Source organism: Mycteria americana, chromosome 3 (assembly GCF_035582795.1).
Source record: "Mycteria americana isolate JAX WOST 10 ecotype Jacksonville Zoo and Gardens chromosome 3, USCA_MyAme_1.0, whole genome shotgun sequence".
NCBI classification, from domain to species: domain Eukaryota; kingdom Metazoa; phylum Chordata; class Aves; order Ciconiiformes; family Ciconiidae; genus Mycteria; species Mycteria americana.
The window spans coordinates 89937008-89955591 of NC_134367.1; the positions used below are offsets into that span (position 1 = coordinate 89937008).

Genomic DNA, 18584 nt, shown 5'->3' on the forward strand with positions numbered 1-18584 from the left:
GGTGCCGCGGCACCGCTCCGCCTCAGCGGAAGGGGCGGCGCTGGTCGGGCGGGGCCGGCGGGACAGGCGGCTGTGGCGTCCTCTCGCCCGCCGGTACCTGCGTAGGCAGCGCTCACACACGGCGCCCAGCTGCTCCTTGGTGACGACGTAAGCGAAGGGCTCGGCGCGGTACAGCAGCTCGCCCGGCCGCACCCGCCGGCGGGACCGGAGGCCGCTGCCTTTGCCCGGGCTGGGGAACCGCTCCAGCGCCGCCGGCTCCATCCTCCCGCCCGCGCCGCCACAGAGAGAGCGCAGGGCCACCCCGCCCGCTGCCACGTGACGCGTCGCTGCCGCCGCCGCCATCTTAACTCAGGGCTGGGCCGCGGCGGGCGGGAAGCGGCCGCCCATGTTCTTCATCGGTTGAGCGGACGTTTTCAATACTCGTTTCTCCTGGCCGCGACCAGATCTCTCGCCTGTACGGAGAGGCCGCGGGACAGAGGGTAGCCTTTTGCCTAATACGTTTCCATTAACACATCACCCTGTGATGCTAAACGAAGTGGTTATCAATGTTCCTATGGCCAATTACATATAGGGAGTACGCTGGAGTTTTTTCAGTTACTTTGTACCTTTGTGGGTTGGTTGGTTTGTTTTTAAAGGGAATAAGGCAGTGAGAAAATGTCTAATCATAAATCTTGTTAACCACAAGACCGGGGACCCTTCTGACACGTGTGCCTCATAGCTGCCGCAGTCCGGCCTCAGAAGACACCTGAAGCGATAGGAAGTTCCAGCTACCACATTAGCCTTGTCCAGCACCATTACTGCTTCATTTCTGTTACCAACCCTGCCTCAACACTGACGTGGAAATGCAAAAAACCATATGAAAATAAAAGTGGCATGAGGACACGTGGAGGTTGCATACCCACAGCTTTGTATATAATGAAGTGAACTTCCCCAGGCCCTCTGCTGAGCAGAGGTGGGCGGCCCTCCTCAGCCCCAGCCCAGGGCCATGTCCTCCAAGGGGCCGAGGAAACCAGAAAGCCCCTCCAGCTGGGCAGCTGATGCGTGTGAATGCAGCAAGTCCGCTGCATCCTTCAATGTAACGCAAAGGGAAAATCATACTCATTTTGTACTGGCACCCAAGGGTTTGTCAGCGACTTTTCTTCATTGATGCGACATTGAAACTCGTGTAGAAAAGTCAGATCTCAGGCAGAGGCTTCATCATACGTAAACCCATTCATTGCAGAAGATGATATACCCTTCAGTTCATTATCTTGATCAAAATATTAAACAGTTTGGTCCACAAAATAAGAGATACCATAATGATTCTGTTAAAAAACATCCCAAAACAGGACATTTTACTTATGAGCTAGCATCTAGACACATTTCTGGATCTCACTGTGATCTGAATACAAAGAAGTATGGCTGGGCCAGGAGCTGCTTGGCACCCAAGCTCTGGCAGTGTATATCACTGGGAATGCACCCCATACACCAGCTGCGTTTTGTTAGTCAGTCAGAGCCATCAGTTAGAGGCACCAGATAAATGACAGGGGAAAAGCAAAACACTTGCCCGATTAACTAAGAGCACCACTCTGAAATGGTGATGCTCAAAACCCATGAGATGATAAGTGCTTTCCATATGGGTCTACGTAGCTTTCATTCATTTATGAGATCACACACGTGATGCAGGCTAAATGTGCTAAACTGAAGATAGACTTAGTCTGTTTTTCCTTATTACGCCTACAGAGGGAGTTAGGGCTTGTGTTTTGGAAAGGAGCGTTGAGTCGTCCTGTCAAAGAACACAGAGAAACAGACCTAACAGTTCTGCAAAACAGCTTTTCATTTCTAAAACATACTCAGTTTTGTTCTCAGTAATGATTATTTCAGTCTGCAACTGTTTTCATCGAAGTTGCAACAGGGTAATCAGAAATGGCAATATGCATATCCAAAATACTGCTATTGGGAAGAACCAAGGTACATCAAGCCACAGGATTCCCACAGAAAAATATATTTTGTTATTCTCTTAAATGCTGCAGTGATGTAATTCATTACCAAAAGAACTGACAGTAATCTGGCTGTCAGTTAAATAGTGATGCACATTACTATGCTTATCTTTAGTTGTCCTAGCAAATTTCTAAAAGTGTTCAATTGCAGTGATATTGTGAGATACTCAAGAATTATCCTTAACAGTTATTAAAATAGTAAATAACTACCTCTGTATTTGGCTTGTATGCTGCACTCCTTCACCTATTTAATCTTCTCTGTTTCCTTGTCTATGCTGTTTTACTGAGTTTCTAAGCAGGCATTGCCCAAAACCTATAACATAAACAAACCCAGTAATAATAGAAGTTAATGTCTCTCTCTTGGGTGGATAAACTTAAGAGATGAATGGTCAAACAATACACAAAAAGCATGAACTTAAAGTCCTACGCATGAACTGCAGAAAGTGCACTCAGGGAAGAGCTAATATGAGTAGACAATACCAGATGTAGCTTTCATTATTTTCTCAGTTTTCCAAGTCAGATTTTCTCACTCACATGTCCCATAACACAACAAAACCTCACAAAGTACAAAAATGTGTTTGAGGGAACAACAGTCATCTTTCACACAGGCACACACACACAAAACTTCACAACCTTAGACAGCCCAGCTACTCTAGCAAAACCCCAAGCGTGAATGCCTGAAGAAAGGGGCTTTCATCAGCTTGGCATATGTTGTACAGTGAAATAAGCCACAGAAGCCCAAGAACAACTTTTGGCTGACATTGCATTTCAGTTGATATGACAACATAATTGTAGTAATAGAGGTTTTTCTAGCATAGATAAGCTTTCAAACACAGCATAAACATTTTCATTGATGCAGTGTTGGATATTTCGACATCTGTAAGAAGAGCCTGGAAAGCTGATTCTGGATATCTACTTCTACAGTTTATAGACTGGTCTGCCTAGGAGGGCCATTCAACACAGTCTTTGAGCAATGGCAATCAACTGAATGCCCAACTCAGATGTTTTTGGAAACATCAGTCTGAATTTTCTGAAAAGCATAATGCTATTATGGCTATATATTCCAGTAAGTGGTCATTTAGCCCTTGACTATATTTAGTTTAATTAATCCCTGTTATTAGTATGGGGTTTTTATATGGCCAAGTCATCCACTGATCTAGACAGGTCAGACTTCCCAACAGCTATTTGACATGCATGACACATTCGGGACAGAAGCAGCTGTCAAGGCATGTAATGGAGGCACTCTTGTGGGAAATACCACTTAATTGTGGCCGATGCTGCTGAATTAGTCATACTTCCTTACTGCTGGTAGATGAGACATCGTAGCGGAAGTTTAGCTCTTCTATCTCAAGACAGCATGTTTTACAACATGAATTTACAGAAAGAATTGCAGTAATGAAATAATCCAAATCCTGCTCTTTAGTCATAAACATGCAATACCCATTCCAACCAACACAGCATAAAACTGATTTTTTCTGGGAGTAAAATATGTCTCAAAACACAAAACATAGAATTTTGGATTAGTACACAATCTGTGTCACTAATGGCATAGAATAGCTATCAAATAATTAGCTGAAAGCTTGTAAGCACAGACAGATCTTTTATGAACACATAGGAATCTCTTGATGAGGTCTCTTCACTTTTAATGTTGGTGTGCTAGTTAAGAATTGATTCTAGAATGTAAAATTAAAAAAACTTACTGCAGAAGCATTTTAAGCACAAATTCGTAATAAATTTCACTTACAGTTACATAGATTTTACCTGTTGATTTTTTTACTATGAACTTTACAAAAACTTTCTACTTTTGAGTCTTCCCTGCCTCAAATACATGAATTTCCTTCAGATGGCAGAAACAAGCTTCTGAAGTTCATCAGCATAATTTCTTAGCTGTTTGTCTATTTGGTGTCTTATTAATAGGATCAACGACATCAAGTGTTAGAGTCTTGCTTTCATTATGAGTAATTGACTGTTCCATTTGGTGTATCTTAACTACCCCTAATTTCCCTTGGGCTTCGTACACTTGCTGCGCGTTGTGTTCTATCAGCTGGGAACAACCAGTGTATCCATTTTTAGCAGTGACATGTTAAACAGCATACACAAGGAAAGACACAATAGCTATTGAGCAAGCATACAAAGTGAGTGAATAAACATCTCCTGCTGACTTGTCATCCTTTCTGGAAAAGTTACTTATTTCCATTTTCTCAATGTTTACAGAAGAAAGGTACAGCTTTGCTAATTAAAGGCTTGCAAAGCTTAGATTGGAGTTTTCAATCTACAGCCCCATAGATTGCATTTAGCTTGCTAGATTGGAGTTTTCAATCTACAGCCCCATAGATTGCATTTAGCTTGCTAGAACAATTACTTCAACATGTTTCTCAGGAAGCCTCAGGTTCTTCCTATCACACTTACACATCTTAAACTACACCACACAATCTGTTTCTCAAGTTTTATGTTGATATTTCTATCAACATTATCATTATTAGCTGCAAGGCTAAGCTGTAATTATTAAAATGTCCAATGCTGAACAAGCCTAGTAACCAGTATATACACATTCCACCTTAACAACCCCTTATCACATAATTTACTGTGTTAATTAGTACAAGGTCACAACCCTTCTTCTGGATCAAAAGCAAACTACTAACTGTAGAATCCAACTTGACTGATCTCCTAATCCCAAGTGGCAAAATTTCTCGTTAATTGGGCATCCTAAGGACCAAGTTTATTTCTGTTTGTATTTGTGTTTGCTACGATTTTAATATAGTTAAGTAGTAAAACTTTATGCAATTGCCATCACAGTCATGTAATTTTCCTTTACAGGCAGATGGATGGCACAAACGATGAGGGCCATTAGAAAAGACATAGAACGTCTGAAGTTACAATCAATATACAAACCATGATATATTGGTGCTTTAATATGGCATGCCAAAAGCCATTTTCTTGGCAGCTCCTCTAAGAAACAGTATTTGAAGAGTGGGAGCAATACCTAAGACTTCTACTTGATAGGTTTATCATGTATGGTTCATGTTTTAGAGGTCCATGAATTAAATCAGTCTTGGGGGAAAAAAAGGGGAAAAAAAAGAAAAAAAAAAAACCCAACCCCACAGTCTGGAAATAATCGAAAGGAATACGCTCTACTGTGGACCTTCTATTAAGTATGTTGTATGCATGTTGTAACCTTCATCTCATCCAAGATCACAGATTCAAAGACAGGAAAACATAGGAAGAAATAAATCTGCCCAAAAGCTTGCAGCTAATGAATGTAATTTTAAAAATCTATTACTTTATCTCTTATATATAAATAGTGTCATAACACAAAACTATGTAAAAAAACTGAATTGTGCAACATTCTCAAATGTTGGTGCTAATTTCAAAACACTTTTTATTACTTACTGTATCTGGCACAGTAACTCACTTGCAAATTAATGCACTTTCAATTTGCAGTTTTGTTTTCTCTTTGAATAGTATTTCTGAAGGTTATTAACCTGAAATATTAACCTAAATTTATGTACTGTTTTCCTAGTTGCAAGTTCTGGTTTTGCACTTACATGAATCAAAAATAACTGAAGAGATGTTGGCTCAATTTTCTATCAACATATCGAGGAATATGGCAAAGGCAGATACGTAAAGGAAAGGAACGCAAGTAGTACAGATTAAAAATCATAACAAAAATACATGAGAAGCCTTTATATACAATTTAAGATTTCAGTGGAAGTTTGCATCCAACATTATCCTACAGAAGCTGTAAACCTGCAACAGTAGGAAGTACTGAGCAGATAGCGTCAATTAATACAATCCATAGACCTACTTCAGTTTCACTCCCCTGTATTTATTCACCTACACCAGTAATTTTCACTTTTTTTCCATCTCTTCCATCAATACTAAAACCATTTTTATAATGACAGCCATTGTTCTCTTCATTTCACACTTGTGATCAGGGCTAAACATATTGCTTACACTTAGACTTAATGGCAGAGTTCTGGTTAGCATTAAATCTCCTCATTTCAAGTTCCCAGTTACACAATATTCCTTCCACTTACAGACTCCCGCTGTTACCTTGGGAATCTCTGCATTGGCTCAGTAAGTGCTGTTTTCCAACAGCATCAAAAAAATCACAGCAAATAATTTTCTTTTTTTCAGTTCATGTTTGAAATGTTATCAGCAACACAGTTAAAAAAGTTTATATAGACAGTATAGACAGTGGTGGTCTTATATTTTATGCATTGAATACTTCTCTTGGTATGTTGATATAAGACATCTTGCTGCAACAAGAGCAAGGTATTTGATTGGGGGTGGGGATCAGCCCAGGAGACACTGCATTCTTGTAGACCAGTACATAAGACAGTTACCATCTACTGATTGAAAAAAGGTGGAATTGCTCTGTTAATGCAAGTTTGCCATTCATGGTCAATTTATAATGCAAGTTATCTGAAATAGTAAGAGATGTAAACAGAAAGCAAGCTTCAAATCTTCATGACCTACACCAAAACACCAGTAATGCTCCGAGACAGACTGCAAATTAAACCTCAGCCTTTCCAGTAGTTTCATCATAACATTACAAAGGCTTACCAGCAGCTTAAACAGATAGCTGCAGCCTACCTAGCACAGTGAATTGAGGCTGCTTGAAGTTAATTTTTCTTCTGCAGCAGGAACGGCAGGAGGAAGTCAGATGAATGCTTGTCACATCTATACCTCACAGTATGCTTAAGATATACAATTCTGCGTTTGCATTGGTTTGGTCACTGCTGTTTTCCAAAGCCTGAAAATAGCTCAGCCTTTAGGCATTTTATTAACTCGTGTTCTGCTGAAAAAGCGTATTTTTGGCCACAGCTCTTCCCAGAGGAGACAGTGTAGAACACAGAACCAGTACAGCCTGCCAGCACTATTGGACAACAACAGAACAGTTACATGGTAAGACAGGAAGAGAAACTAGGAACAGGTTGCATTATGGAGTACTATGGCTAAAAAGATAATTTTAATAGCCTATGGTTTTGAAGTAAGTTATTTTGTACATATAATACACATTAAACAAATACATATTGACAAAGGTTGCAGGTAAGATGAATTTTTTTTTCCCCAAACTGTTTATACAGCACTGAATGTTCTGGTGACTTTGGGTTTAGCCCTAAAATAAGGTAAAGCATATAGGTGTTTGCATATTGTAAACTAGCACAGGCTGCCCAGTATTCTTTTCAAATTTTCAAAATAAAGAATTGTTACGACTTTTTTCCCCAGTGATACAACAATCTTTAGTTAAAAAAAAAATAATTCTCAGTTGATGTTTTATCATGCTGTCATTACCTTGTCTTTTATTAACCCACCAATATTGATTTATTAATATTATGTTGACTTTTGACCGCAAGGTTTTTAGATCAGGAGACAATATAACAGATTCAGTGTTTGTAAAGACCTATGTATTTTGGGAATCTGTGAAAGGGCATTCAAATCACTAAAATACAAACCACACAAATAATGATATTTGGTCTGTTATTTTTTTCAAATGTTGTAAATATACAGCAGTGTAACAAAAAGTTCCGTTTAAGTGGTACATCCAAAACCAGCAGGTCACTAATATGCTCCTGGAAAAGATGCAAAGTTTGTCCATTCTATATAAGATGGTGATCAAATAACTGTGAATCTGTTACTTTCATCCTGTGTAGAAGGGCTCTTGTTACTTGCTAAATTTATTTTCCTGTTTGGACAGGAAATCATCTCGCTAACAGTATCTCCGATTTTATTTAAATCATTTCTTATCAAAGTAATCTTCCAGAAGCAAAAGTGATCTTCCAAAAGACAGCAGCTTTAAATTTATAAGTTTATGTTCCTTATACTTTCCAAGACTTCATCATGGAACCAGGTTTCAGTAAACATATTAGAGTTTTGCAAAGCCTCAAAAAGACGCCTATAGTCTTCTGGGTATAAGTTACGTGTTTCAGCATTTTTTGGAATTTCTAGCGCTCTCTGTAATTTGCCACCATTGTCCAAGCTCCATGAACTGAAACAAACAAACAAACAAAATCATAATGGAGCATTTCTTTCTGTGAAAAGTTACAGAGCAAGAAACAGTATCTGAAGGTCCGTTTCACTTTTTCGCAGCTTCTAGAAGGACTTAACATCTCCCTACAACACAAGTTATTTTCAATTCATATTGCAAAGAGGAAGAAACCTCTGCTAATAAGACATATAAATACCAAATAAAGCCCCCAGCAGACATAGACAATACCAAACCATGTTAAGTCTCCTCATTAGAGGGTGGGTGCCCTCCCTCACTCCTCTGCCCCAACTGCATAAGTCAGTAACAGGCATTACAGCATAAAAAGGGGTTATTCTTCAATGCCTGGGAAATTAAAGCCAAGGTCGTCTTCAAGAAGATGATTCAGTATAGCATGAGTTAGCATGACTTACACCTCCCAGGTATTTTCTTCTACATATAAACAGATGTATCCACTGTCTCCCCATCTACATCATTGCTATAACTAGACCTTTTATAAATGTGCATTAACTATTTCCCAGACAAGAAAAGGGTGTATAAATGCATATTAGAAGCCTTCAAGGTTAGCTCCACTTCCTGGCCAAAGGATCGAGTGGAGATTAGGTACACCACTGAGCTTTAAGAAAGAAATCCATTAAGGCTCTTTGCACTTGTCATTGCTAAATGAGTTACTGGAATTTATTAGGTTTTGTTTTGTTTTTCTTTTTTTTTTTTTTTCCTTTCTGGAAGTTAACTTCCATAAGCCACTACCACCAAATGAGAAATATATTAATTATTTTCATTAACAAGTTTGCAGCTTTCCAGACTGCAAACACTTCCCATTTATGGGAAACAGAAATCTACTGATCATAAAGCAAAGTGAATAGCTCCAACGTAATACTAAAAAGAATAATTAAAGAGAGTTGCATAATTGGTAAGTAAGTCTAAAGCCTAATTTTTTAATTAGATAACAGAAAGCCATTTGAGGACATCCCCACTGCACCTTCAATAAGCTTCAGCTGTTTTCATTAGCATTACTTTGATGTCTGTTACAAACAAACTCTTTTTCAGCTTTTCATTTCTATACCTGCAAAACTCTTGGTGACTTTATTATCAAGTCTATAAAGTGAGTGAAAACTTCTCGCAGATACATGACCTCACCTCCATTGGAGGTACAATTACTGCACATCTACATTCTAAATACTTGTCAACCTTCCTGTCAAACCTCAAGTTTTTATCATCTGTGAATACAGGCCAGGAACAGTCCCCAAAATATTGTATTGTGTTGTAATATGGTATTGTATTGTAATAATATATATTAAATCTTCTACTCTACAAGTAGATAATTAATGAAAAAAACACCTGTATTTCAGCTGCAAATAAATACTGCTTTGAGAACGTATTTTAATATTTTCCTATATTTCTCTGAAGAAAAAGTATAAAAACTGTAATTCTTTCTTACTTACTTTAATCTATCAGTAAGTCTAGACTTGGGTTTAGCAAGACACTGTTTCACCATGAAAATAAAGGTAGCTGAATTTGTGGGCTTCAAGCCCCTTGTAAATAGATTTTGCTGAGGAGTCAGTCGTACCAAACATAAATGGTCATTTGGCAGCCACTGCAAGAAAAGCAAAAGAAGCCACTGAAAAGTCATTTTAAGACAGTGTCTCTCTTTAGCTAAGAGTAAGCATTTCATCTGTGCCACGAGTAACATTTCTTAAAGAGTTTCAGAAGTCTTAACAAGATGATTTCATTGGAAGCTGAGGCTTTAAAATTTTGTTCTAGAATGAAGATGCTTTACTTTCCCCTGCCCCCCAAACAGGAAAGGAAATAGGAAACAAAACAGACATACTATCACTTTGGTTTTATTTTTATTCTTTAAGACTGAACTTTCTTAGTTGAACTAGACAATACAGGCTTGATGTGAGTTTTCAAGAGACTATATGGCCTATAATATTCCTACACTATGCAAGGTATCAGATCTACTTGCCTTTTGTATATAAAGATGGAATTACTTGAGTCTAACTCTAAGGTAATATTGCAACTTGAGGATTTTATGAAATTGGGACAGGGTGGAGTCTTTAATTGAAATAAATGTACTTCTGTATTGGCAGCAATGGATATATCATCCAATAGATCTCACATTAGTACTTCTAAGGCTGTCACAATACATCTTACATAATCCACCTGATATGCCTCTCTATATGGCTTTACAGCAACACACTTAAGTGTATAAGGCACACCCAGTCACTTATTTTGTACAGTAACATTTCAAACAACACTCAATATACTACCGTAGCAGTTTTCTGGGGAGGGTAAAACCAAATATTAAGTAAACATGCTTTTATATTATTGGTATTAAATAGAAATATTCTTATATTCTACAAAGGAACATCATTCTCTAAAAGAGAAAAGTAAAGAACTTTACACACGGTATTTTTCTACTTCTCAAATTTAAGCTTTGAGACTCACACTTTTCAGCAATTAACTAGCACCTGGAAACTACACTGGACATGTGAATAACCGGTTTAATCAAAACCAGCAGCATACTGATTGTGCTCTTAATTGTGGTAACACTTCTTTTGTTCAAGCAGGTAGATGTGACCCTGTCAGTAACTTCTTTTGAAAAAGATTTTAGCTGTTCACATCCCTTTATGCTGTTTATTCACTATATTTTTTCCATCATAGACAATAAAGATACTAGTTTATTTCAGTTTCTAAGCTAATAGCAATTCTTCAACCCACTTCTGATGCATCAACATGCTGCCTGTAAGTTTTAATTAGAAGAACACTTCTTAAAAACAGACTATTCACAGCAAAAAAAAAAAAAATGTGTAAATACTGTTATGAAGTTATTTTAACCTTTAATTAAAAGTGGTTTAGCAGATCTCCGAAAGGAGAAAAGTGCACACAATGATCTTACCATGCTTTTTGGTACTGCCAGTCCCCCATTTTTCAAATTAGTTACAAATGATGACCAAGGTTCCTATGGGAGGGAGCAAATATATTACAGAATTAAAGTGCTTTGTTAGAATTTGGAAAAACATTTACCATCTATCCTGTCAAATTAGAAGTTTATCTCCACTCTAAAATTTACTTTAAAATCATGTAAATCTATTAGAACTAGGAAAAAAAGAAAAAAGTCAAGTAATAAGCACACAAAGGCCAGACTGAAAATGTTACTTCATCACATTCCTGACAAAAGTATCTGAGAAGCACTGGTAAATTACTTATAATCAAATAACTTGTATATATTACCACACATTAGTGGGACTACCTATTGGTTTCAAGTTCAAAATTTGAACCAAAGCTAAAAACTGACAGCTGACCATAAGAGCTGCTGTACTGAGTCCAAACAAAAGTCCCAGCAGCTCAATAACTTGTCTTCTGAAGTAGCTACAAGCAGATGCATAGCAAACACTGTACGATCAGGGCACGGATATGTAATAGGTTCCTTGAGCATCATCTTATTCTTCAGCTCCTTAATATTTACCTTAATATATACCTTGTGGTATAAGGTATTTGGAAGACAATAGATAGTTAAACTTTTAAATTTAGATTAGCAAAACATTTAAACTATGAAGGTAGGTTCCTAGAAAAACAGAGCACAAAGATAAATCTAAAAAGCATAAAGTAAGTGAAAGTTGATGGCCATGTGCTCACATGGAGGTGGGGGGACAACATAAAAAACTTTTTAAAACTAAACCATAGCATGTTTGACAAGGTAAGATAGTTATTGACTAGCAGGAGAAGCAGGCCTGCTTGGAACATAAAGGCACCAAGACTGAAAAACATATTTCTACTGAACACAGCTCAGGAAGTCGAAAGCATACATGATGGCAAAATGCAGAGGACATAACAAAGAGCAGACTATGACAGATTGGAAGAGCAGTCTTCTAATCTCACACAACCCCTAGCAAGATAGAAAAGACTTGTCTGTTAAGCAAACATCTCTTCTTACCTACCAGCTTCTGAGAATAAATGTTTTTGAGTACAGTGGCTTGTAATGAAAATACTGGCATCATAGTTAATAGTGATGCTGCTTAAGTGAAAGAGTTTGACATAAACATGACTGTTTCAGGTTTTTACATCCAAAAGTTTTCAATAGTTCTCCAACTAATTTAAATGCTAAATTAGCTTCCAATTAGTTTACAATAGTAAAACACTGTTGTGCTGGTTTTGGCTGGGATAGAGTTCATTTTCTTCACAGTAGCTAGTGTGGGGCTGTGTTTTGGATTTGTGCTGAAAACAGTGTTGATAATGCAGAGATGTTTTAGTTGTTGCTGCACTAGTCAAGGCCTTTTCAGCTTCCCCTGCTCTGCCAGGTGCAGAGGAAGTTGGGAGGGGACACAGCTGGGACAGCTGACCCCAGCTGACCAAAGGGCTATTCCATACCATACGGCGTCATGCTCAGTATATAAAGCTGGGGAAGAAGAAGGAAGGGGGGGATGTTCAGAGTGACGGCGTCTGTCTTCCCAAGCAACTGTTACGTGTGATGGAGCCCTGCTTTGCTGGAGATGGCTGAACACCTGCCTGCCCATGGGAAGGAGTGAATGAATTCCTTACTTTGCTTTGCTTGTGTGTGCAGCTTTTGCTTTACTTATTGAACTGTCTTTATCTCAACCCATGAGTTTTTTCACTTTTGCTCTTCTGATTCTCTCCCCCATCCCACCAGGGGGGAGTGAGCGAGTGGCTGTGTGGTGTGCAGTTGCCGGCTGGGGTTAAACCACGACAACTATAAACCCTTTTCCAAAAACACGTCCATAGCATACAAAAAACTTACCATGTGCAGTAGCTGAATTTCACATCCTATTTGGCAAAGTACACTAAGTGCTTGGTAAGCCCTCGCTTCCCCAGGCTTTGCTGTTAAAACCTAAAAAAAAAAATGGCAAAGAGCAAGCATTTTTCTTGCAAAAACTAAGATTGCTTCTTTACCTAAGCAAAATTCTTATATATATAAGAAGTGGTAAGAAATTCATAGTTAAGCCTAAAATTCCAAGGTGAAGTTACATTAGGCCTCAAATACATACTTTGGGCTATTTAAGTATATCTTGTCAGAACACATGATTAGAAGACATTATGGCAGTCTAAGTATTTCTTCGCAGCAGTTATTTGGGTAACTGAACAGTGTAGGAATTTCCAGCTTATACTTTCTGGTCCCTATTAAGGCAGAGAAGTTTTGCACAGAAGAGAAACAGGGACCATATTTTGTATAAATACCATAACATGGCCAGAGTTATCAGCTCACACTGATAATATTCCCAATAAGACACACAAGCAGAGTAAGCCAAACATCAGATGACCTCACTGAATATTAAGCAGCTTGCACAGTCATCATACTAATTAATATTACAGTTCAGACAACTCTTAGGGCAAGAAAAAAAGAAAAACTTGTGGTTATTCTCAAACAGGGCAAAGAAAGAAATAAATTGTAGCAAGGAGATTTAAATTCCTATAATAGATTTAGAGAGCCTCATCATATGATCAACCAAAAAAAAAAAAAAGAAGGTTCTAATTGCTTTTACTTAGGTACACAACTCTCATTTAACAGGGTTCACAATAAAAACAGAAAACTTAATAAAAAACACAGTGACTGCATTAAAATAGGATGCTCCCTGTTTGCTCAAAAATCTGGTCACTAGAAACATACCATTAAGTGGGTATTTCAGTGGTGTCCAACCTGTCATTTCGCAGAAGAATATACTTAGGACTTTTAATTTTTCTCAGTAGGGCATTAGACACAACACAGGTTGTGTAAGCACACCTGGAAGTCTTTGCTTACTTCAAGTAATTAAAGGTTTGTGGCTCTGTATGAACCTCAGAGTTTCACAGAAAGAAAAGGTACCCTTGAACTATAAGTACAGCTTAAGGAGTTTGGGACAGTGTAAATTAGGAACGCATAACCCAGAAAGCTGCTCTGCACCCTAGCATACAGAACCTTAATAAAAAGGTGTGTGAATCACTTGTATTTTGTGTCAGTTTTTTTCAGTACTGCATACAAGAGGGCAAGTGCATCTCATTGAGTATGGTATTTTGTAACTCTGAATCCTCTTCAGTGAATGATCCTCTTCACTTCAATGAATTCAGTCTTCATTGACTACTACCTGCAACTAGTAAACAATTTTGTTGCAACAGCACATTACAGAAGTTAAACACCTCACAAGTTACAATGGAAAGCAGCTAGTCTGCTACTGCACATCCTTCTCAAGGACCAGCCTTCACATTTGTAAGATTTGTGGTTATATGACAACAGAATGTCTCTTGATAGTGCTATTTCTGCATAAAGAGAACAAGTAGGAAACAGACAAGACTTAAAAATCCTGGCAGAAAAAGAAATTCACTAGCAAAAACATCAACTATACAATATAAATATTTTTGTGTTCTGTGAAGCACTGCTTATTCTTTACTACCTGTAAAATCTCTTACACATACCTTGTACTCTTTTTCACTTATAAAGATGTTGAGTTCTACTCTTCCATATCTGTAAATGGAATTGCATTCATACAGGGCAAAAAGAAGCCTCCAAAGTGTGTTCCTTTCCTTTCTTTGTGGTAAGATTCCAAAAATTCTCACAGGTACATCTGTTTCAACAGTGTGTAAAAAAGTATCTTTAAAATTTTGCAATATGTACTAGACAATCTCATTAATGTCTAAACTACAAACAATTACAAAAAGAAAATCTGTCATCTCATGTTGTTCAAGAATGAATACAATCCAAGCTTTAGTCAAAGTAAGCCCAGTTTGCATTAGACTAAATCTTTCATAAAGACAAGCAAATAGCTGAGATTTCATATTGCCACAAGAGTTTTTTGAAGCTATCAAGAACCTAAATAAAGCTGAAATGTAGGAAATAATATCCATTAATCCAGCATATATATTAAATAGAACATATACCTCGAGCAAATCCCAAACACTTTGCCAAACTGCCTATGCACCCTTCAAATGTATTTGTAACATGTGTGATCATATACATATACCTGCCCTCCAAGGAACTGCTGCTACACCCATGGTTTCAAAAAGTTTGTCAGAACACATAGCAGGTGGTTTCACCGTTCCAGTCAAAGGATCCAGTCTGAAGAAGTCACCATAAATTACCTTTAATTGCCCATCCAGGCTATTCTCTAGGGACTGAATAAAATTGGTTTCAGTTGAAGAAATCTGGATGCAGTAGCCTGTCTTGGCAAAACACCCAACCCAAACAAAAAAAACGTTCAAGCACCACCTAAAATTGTTACCCAGTCAACAAGAGTCAAATCTCAGAGCTGCTTCTTATAGCTGATAAAAATAATAGTTTCCTTCATTGTGCAGGGCATTTTGACATTTTTGTGCTGCTCAACTGGAGCTTTAAAACACTTTCTTAAATTAGTAAGATGTTCTGCAACGTTTTGCAAAAAAAAAGCTATACTCAACTAAGCAAACCACTGCATTTAATGATTTACAACTGGAATTCGTCATACATGCAGAGCGAATTCCTTTTATACACATTTTAAGTCAGGTGAGAGTCTTTCGTTTCAAACCTCTACTTTACAACGTTGTAATACTATCCTTCTAGTGCAACTTCTGCAGCTCTGTGTCTGACCACCTTTGAATCCACGCAAAGTTGAGGTGAACAGGAGAGGACAACACCTGTAAGTGTCATCTTATTACTCGTCAATTGCAGGACAATAGATTAAATAATACCATGAGATAATCAGAATAACCAAGACTATTTTTACAGATTTCTGAAAGCTACATAGAGACATCTTGCTTAAACATACACAACTACAATGACTCTGATTAGTATTGGCCTCAAATTTATGCATGAAGCTATTCATAAGAAGACTATGAACTTGAATTCCTGCATACACAAAACGTCAAATCAACTGATTATAAAATAGTCTGTTGCTGAACATGCAATGTAAAACCAAACAATATTTACTATTATTAAGCATTATTTCAGATGTTACAAGTAACCATCATTAGCTAATTCCTTTTTGATTCAACAGTTATCATACAATCGTAAGTTAATTTCTTATTTTCCCTTTAATTAAGTTTTAGAAATGTGCTACCAAATCAAAATTGTACCTGTAAGTTTGGAAGAAAAGCTGAGTTACTTTCTAGAGCTACCACTCTAACACCTGCATTGAGCAGAGTTCGGGTCAAGATTCCAGGACCTGAAGGGAGAAAATTTAAAAAGTAGTGCATTTTTGCTAAGTGATTTCCTTCAGTGATTTTCCCAACACAACACTTGGGACATACCACCTTCAACAGGAGACAACCTGTGTTTAAACACACTTCAAAACGAGAGTTAGAAAAAAAGATTTACACGCAGCCTGCCTGAGATTGCTCAGTGAATTACACTAAGCACAGCATTGCAATTAGAGACTGAGGAACACTAGATGTTTCAAATATTTCTACTACTTTTTCTTCTTGCCAACTGAAATATACTTTGAAACCTTATCCGTATTATCTCTACAAGTAAAATACCTTCTGCAGAAATGTAAAAAAAACCATTAAGTAACTGCAGAGGGCTAGCTATGTAATGGCCCGTGGTCTTAGGCATGCTTTTACTGACAAAGTTCGCCTACAAAACCAAAAATATTACCTGGACAGAAACTTACATCGCTGCTTACTCTATAGCAAAGTTTTAACACCAGTGACTCAAGTCTCTGGACCGAGCACTCACTCGTTCCCCCCAAAGCTCTGTATAAATGGACCCGCCACCGCCCGCCCCAGGCATACCGCAGCGCCGTGACACCCAGACTGCCCTGCCGGTCGCCAACGCCCGCCCCAGGAGGACACTAGGGCGGCGGCCTGCGAAGCCCACAGCACGAGTCCCGTCCCGGCAGGCCGGGCAGCGCCGTCATGCAACGGAGCCGCCACCCCCGCCCGAAACCCCGGGAGAGGCAGAGCCCCCTCCCATTCCCGCAGCACCACCACCGCGGCCCCGGGAGAGCGAGTGCGGGGTGGCACCGCTAGTGCGAGGGCGGCAGCTCACGCTGACCCCGCAAGGTCACTGGGGCACGCCGAGCAGCGCCGCGTCCCGGCGGCCCCGGGGACGGCAAAGCCCCAGAGGGGCCCACCGCCGGAGGGCAGCAGGAAGGGGGGTGGAAAACGGCCAGAGCCTCGGGGCAGCTTACCGGGCGCGCACTCGAGCAGGACGGGCTGGGGGCCGGGGCTGGCTCCGCCCTGCAGGCAGCGCTGCACGGTGCGCGCCAGCTGCGGGCAGGCGATGAAGCGGCGGAGCGGCACGCCGGTTCGCTGTACCTGCTGCACCAGCCGTTCCGCCTCCGCCGCCTCCGGCACCCGCAGGCTCGGGCTCGGCCACTGTCCTGCCGCCCGCCGCGCCGTCGCCCAGCACGACGGCAGCCCGCACAGCAGCGGCCGCAGAGCCGCCGCCAGGAAGCGGCGGCAGCAACCTGCAGCGCCCGGCGGGGCCCGGCCTGCAAGCATCACCACGCCGCCGCCACCAGCCCCGCGCTAGCAAGCACCGGGTGCGCGATCGCCGCGGCAACGGCAGCGTCACTTCCGCCTCTCCCCGGCCTCTCTAGCGCTCTTCCGCTCTATCGTCGGAGGTCTCTCGTCCCGCCGTCCTCTCTATGGTGCCAGCCCTGCACCGCCGGGAGCCTGCGGCAGCGGCGGCGCGGCAGGACCATCCCCCTCACCTCCACGCCATGCCGGGTGGCGGGTCCCGGCCGCCCGAGCCGCAGCGGAGCTGAGGTGAGCTGACAGGGGCTTATCCGCAGGAGGAGGAGGAGGGGAAGGGGAGACGTTTCCCCCGCCGCCGCGCACCGCCGCCGCCTTCCGCTCGCCCCGGCCGCGACCGGGGGCTACGAGGGGGTGAGGGCCGCCGGGCGGGCGGCGGGAAGGTGCTGTCTCCCCCCTTAGGGCGAGGCGGAGGGGACGGCACCTTCCCGCCGCCCGCCCGGCGGCGGCGGAGCTCCTCCGTGAGGCGAGCGAGGGCGGCCGTTAAACGGCCGCGGCGCGGGGAGGCCAGTACCGGGCGGGCTGAGCTCGCTGCCCGCCTCGGCCGGGATAGCAGGTGCCGGCGCTGCGGCTCCTTCAGCCGGAGCGGTGCCCCGGGAGCAAACCGGAGGGGTGAGACGTGTGGCGGCGGCTGGCCGTGCAGGAGGGGGAGGCTTCGGCCGGCAAGAAGCGCTTTGCTGGGCGCCGGTGGAGCGATGTCTGCTCGGTTTGTTGGTGGAAGTCCCAGGAGCTACGTATTTAGTTTGAGGTTTGCCTCGGTGTTTCACGGGAGTCTTTGATCTCTGCGTCTGCAGCTCAATAGTCACTTCGGGACTCGGTTCTTTGTATCGCCCTGCCGCCTCAGCAGGTGCAGGATCCTGCTCCGGCAGATCGCCGACATCAGTCCTTGTCGGCTTCCTTCTGGCCGATACCGGCTTGCAATTACGTCTTAGGTAGAACCAGTAATTCAATAAGCAGCGACGTTGTCCTTTCAAAAGTTTCTCTAATGCCTTAACGAGAAAGAACTTTATGACCATCTTCAGAACGTATTCAACTTCTGCGAAACTGGAGTTCATCCTTCAGGGATACTGTGCTAAAACCTGTCGGTGGCAGGTGAGTGGCCGCAGTGTGATGGAGTTCTGGGGAAGGGGAGAGAGAATCCTCCCAAACGTGTTTCCCTGCTCCCTGCCTCG

The 18584-nt window shown here is 41.2% G+C and overlaps 3 protein-coding genes across 8 annotated transcripts in view; 1 reads left to right on the plus strand and 2 right to left on the minus strand.

Annotated features, from left to right (window-relative positions):
* Window positions 1-305, minus strand: part of SMYD3 (SET and MYND domain containing 3) — a 427585-nt gene extending 427280 nt beyond the window's left edge. For 2 of the 3 annotated variants that reach the window (XM_075496038.1, XM_075496040.1), the window contains exon 1: window positions 98-304. In XM_075496038.1, the coding sequence (XP_075352153.1) occupies window positions 98-261 (164 nt within the window). In that variant the 5' untranslated portion in view covers window positions 262-304. Of the gene's footprint in view, window positions 1-97 lie in introns of all 3 variants that reach the window. The other variant, XM_075496039.1, reaches the window with a different exon arrangement.
* Window positions 306-6962: 6657 nt separating this feature from the next.
* On the minus strand, window positions 6963-17457 carry TFB2M (transcription factor B2, mitochondrial). The gene is made up of 8 exons (XM_075496036.1): window positions 17067-17457; window positions 16012-16100; window positions 14925-15075; window positions 14380-14528; window positions 12731-12820; window positions 10871-10933; window positions 9414-9565; window positions 6963-7971 (listed from the first exon to the last, which is right to left on the minus strand). Exons 1-8 carry the CDS (start codon window positions 17377-17379, stop codon window positions 7785-7787), a joined length of 1194 nt encoding a protein of 397 aa, XP_075352151.1. The 5' UTR covers window positions 17380-17457; the 3' UTR covers window positions 6963-7784.
* A 32-nt stretch (window positions 17458-17489) lies between these two features.
* Window positions 17490-18584, plus strand: part of CNST (consortin, connexin sorting protein) — a 63572-nt gene continuing 62477 nt past the window's right edge. For 3 of the 4 annotated variants that reach the window (XR_012774800.1, XM_075496032.1, XM_075496035.1), the window contains exon 1: window positions 17490-17646. The gene's annotated coding sequence lies outside the window, so the exon portion shown is untranslated. Of the gene's footprint in view, window positions 17647-18117; window positions 18505-18584 lie in introns of those variants that run through there. The other variant, XM_075496033.1, reaches the window with a different exon arrangement.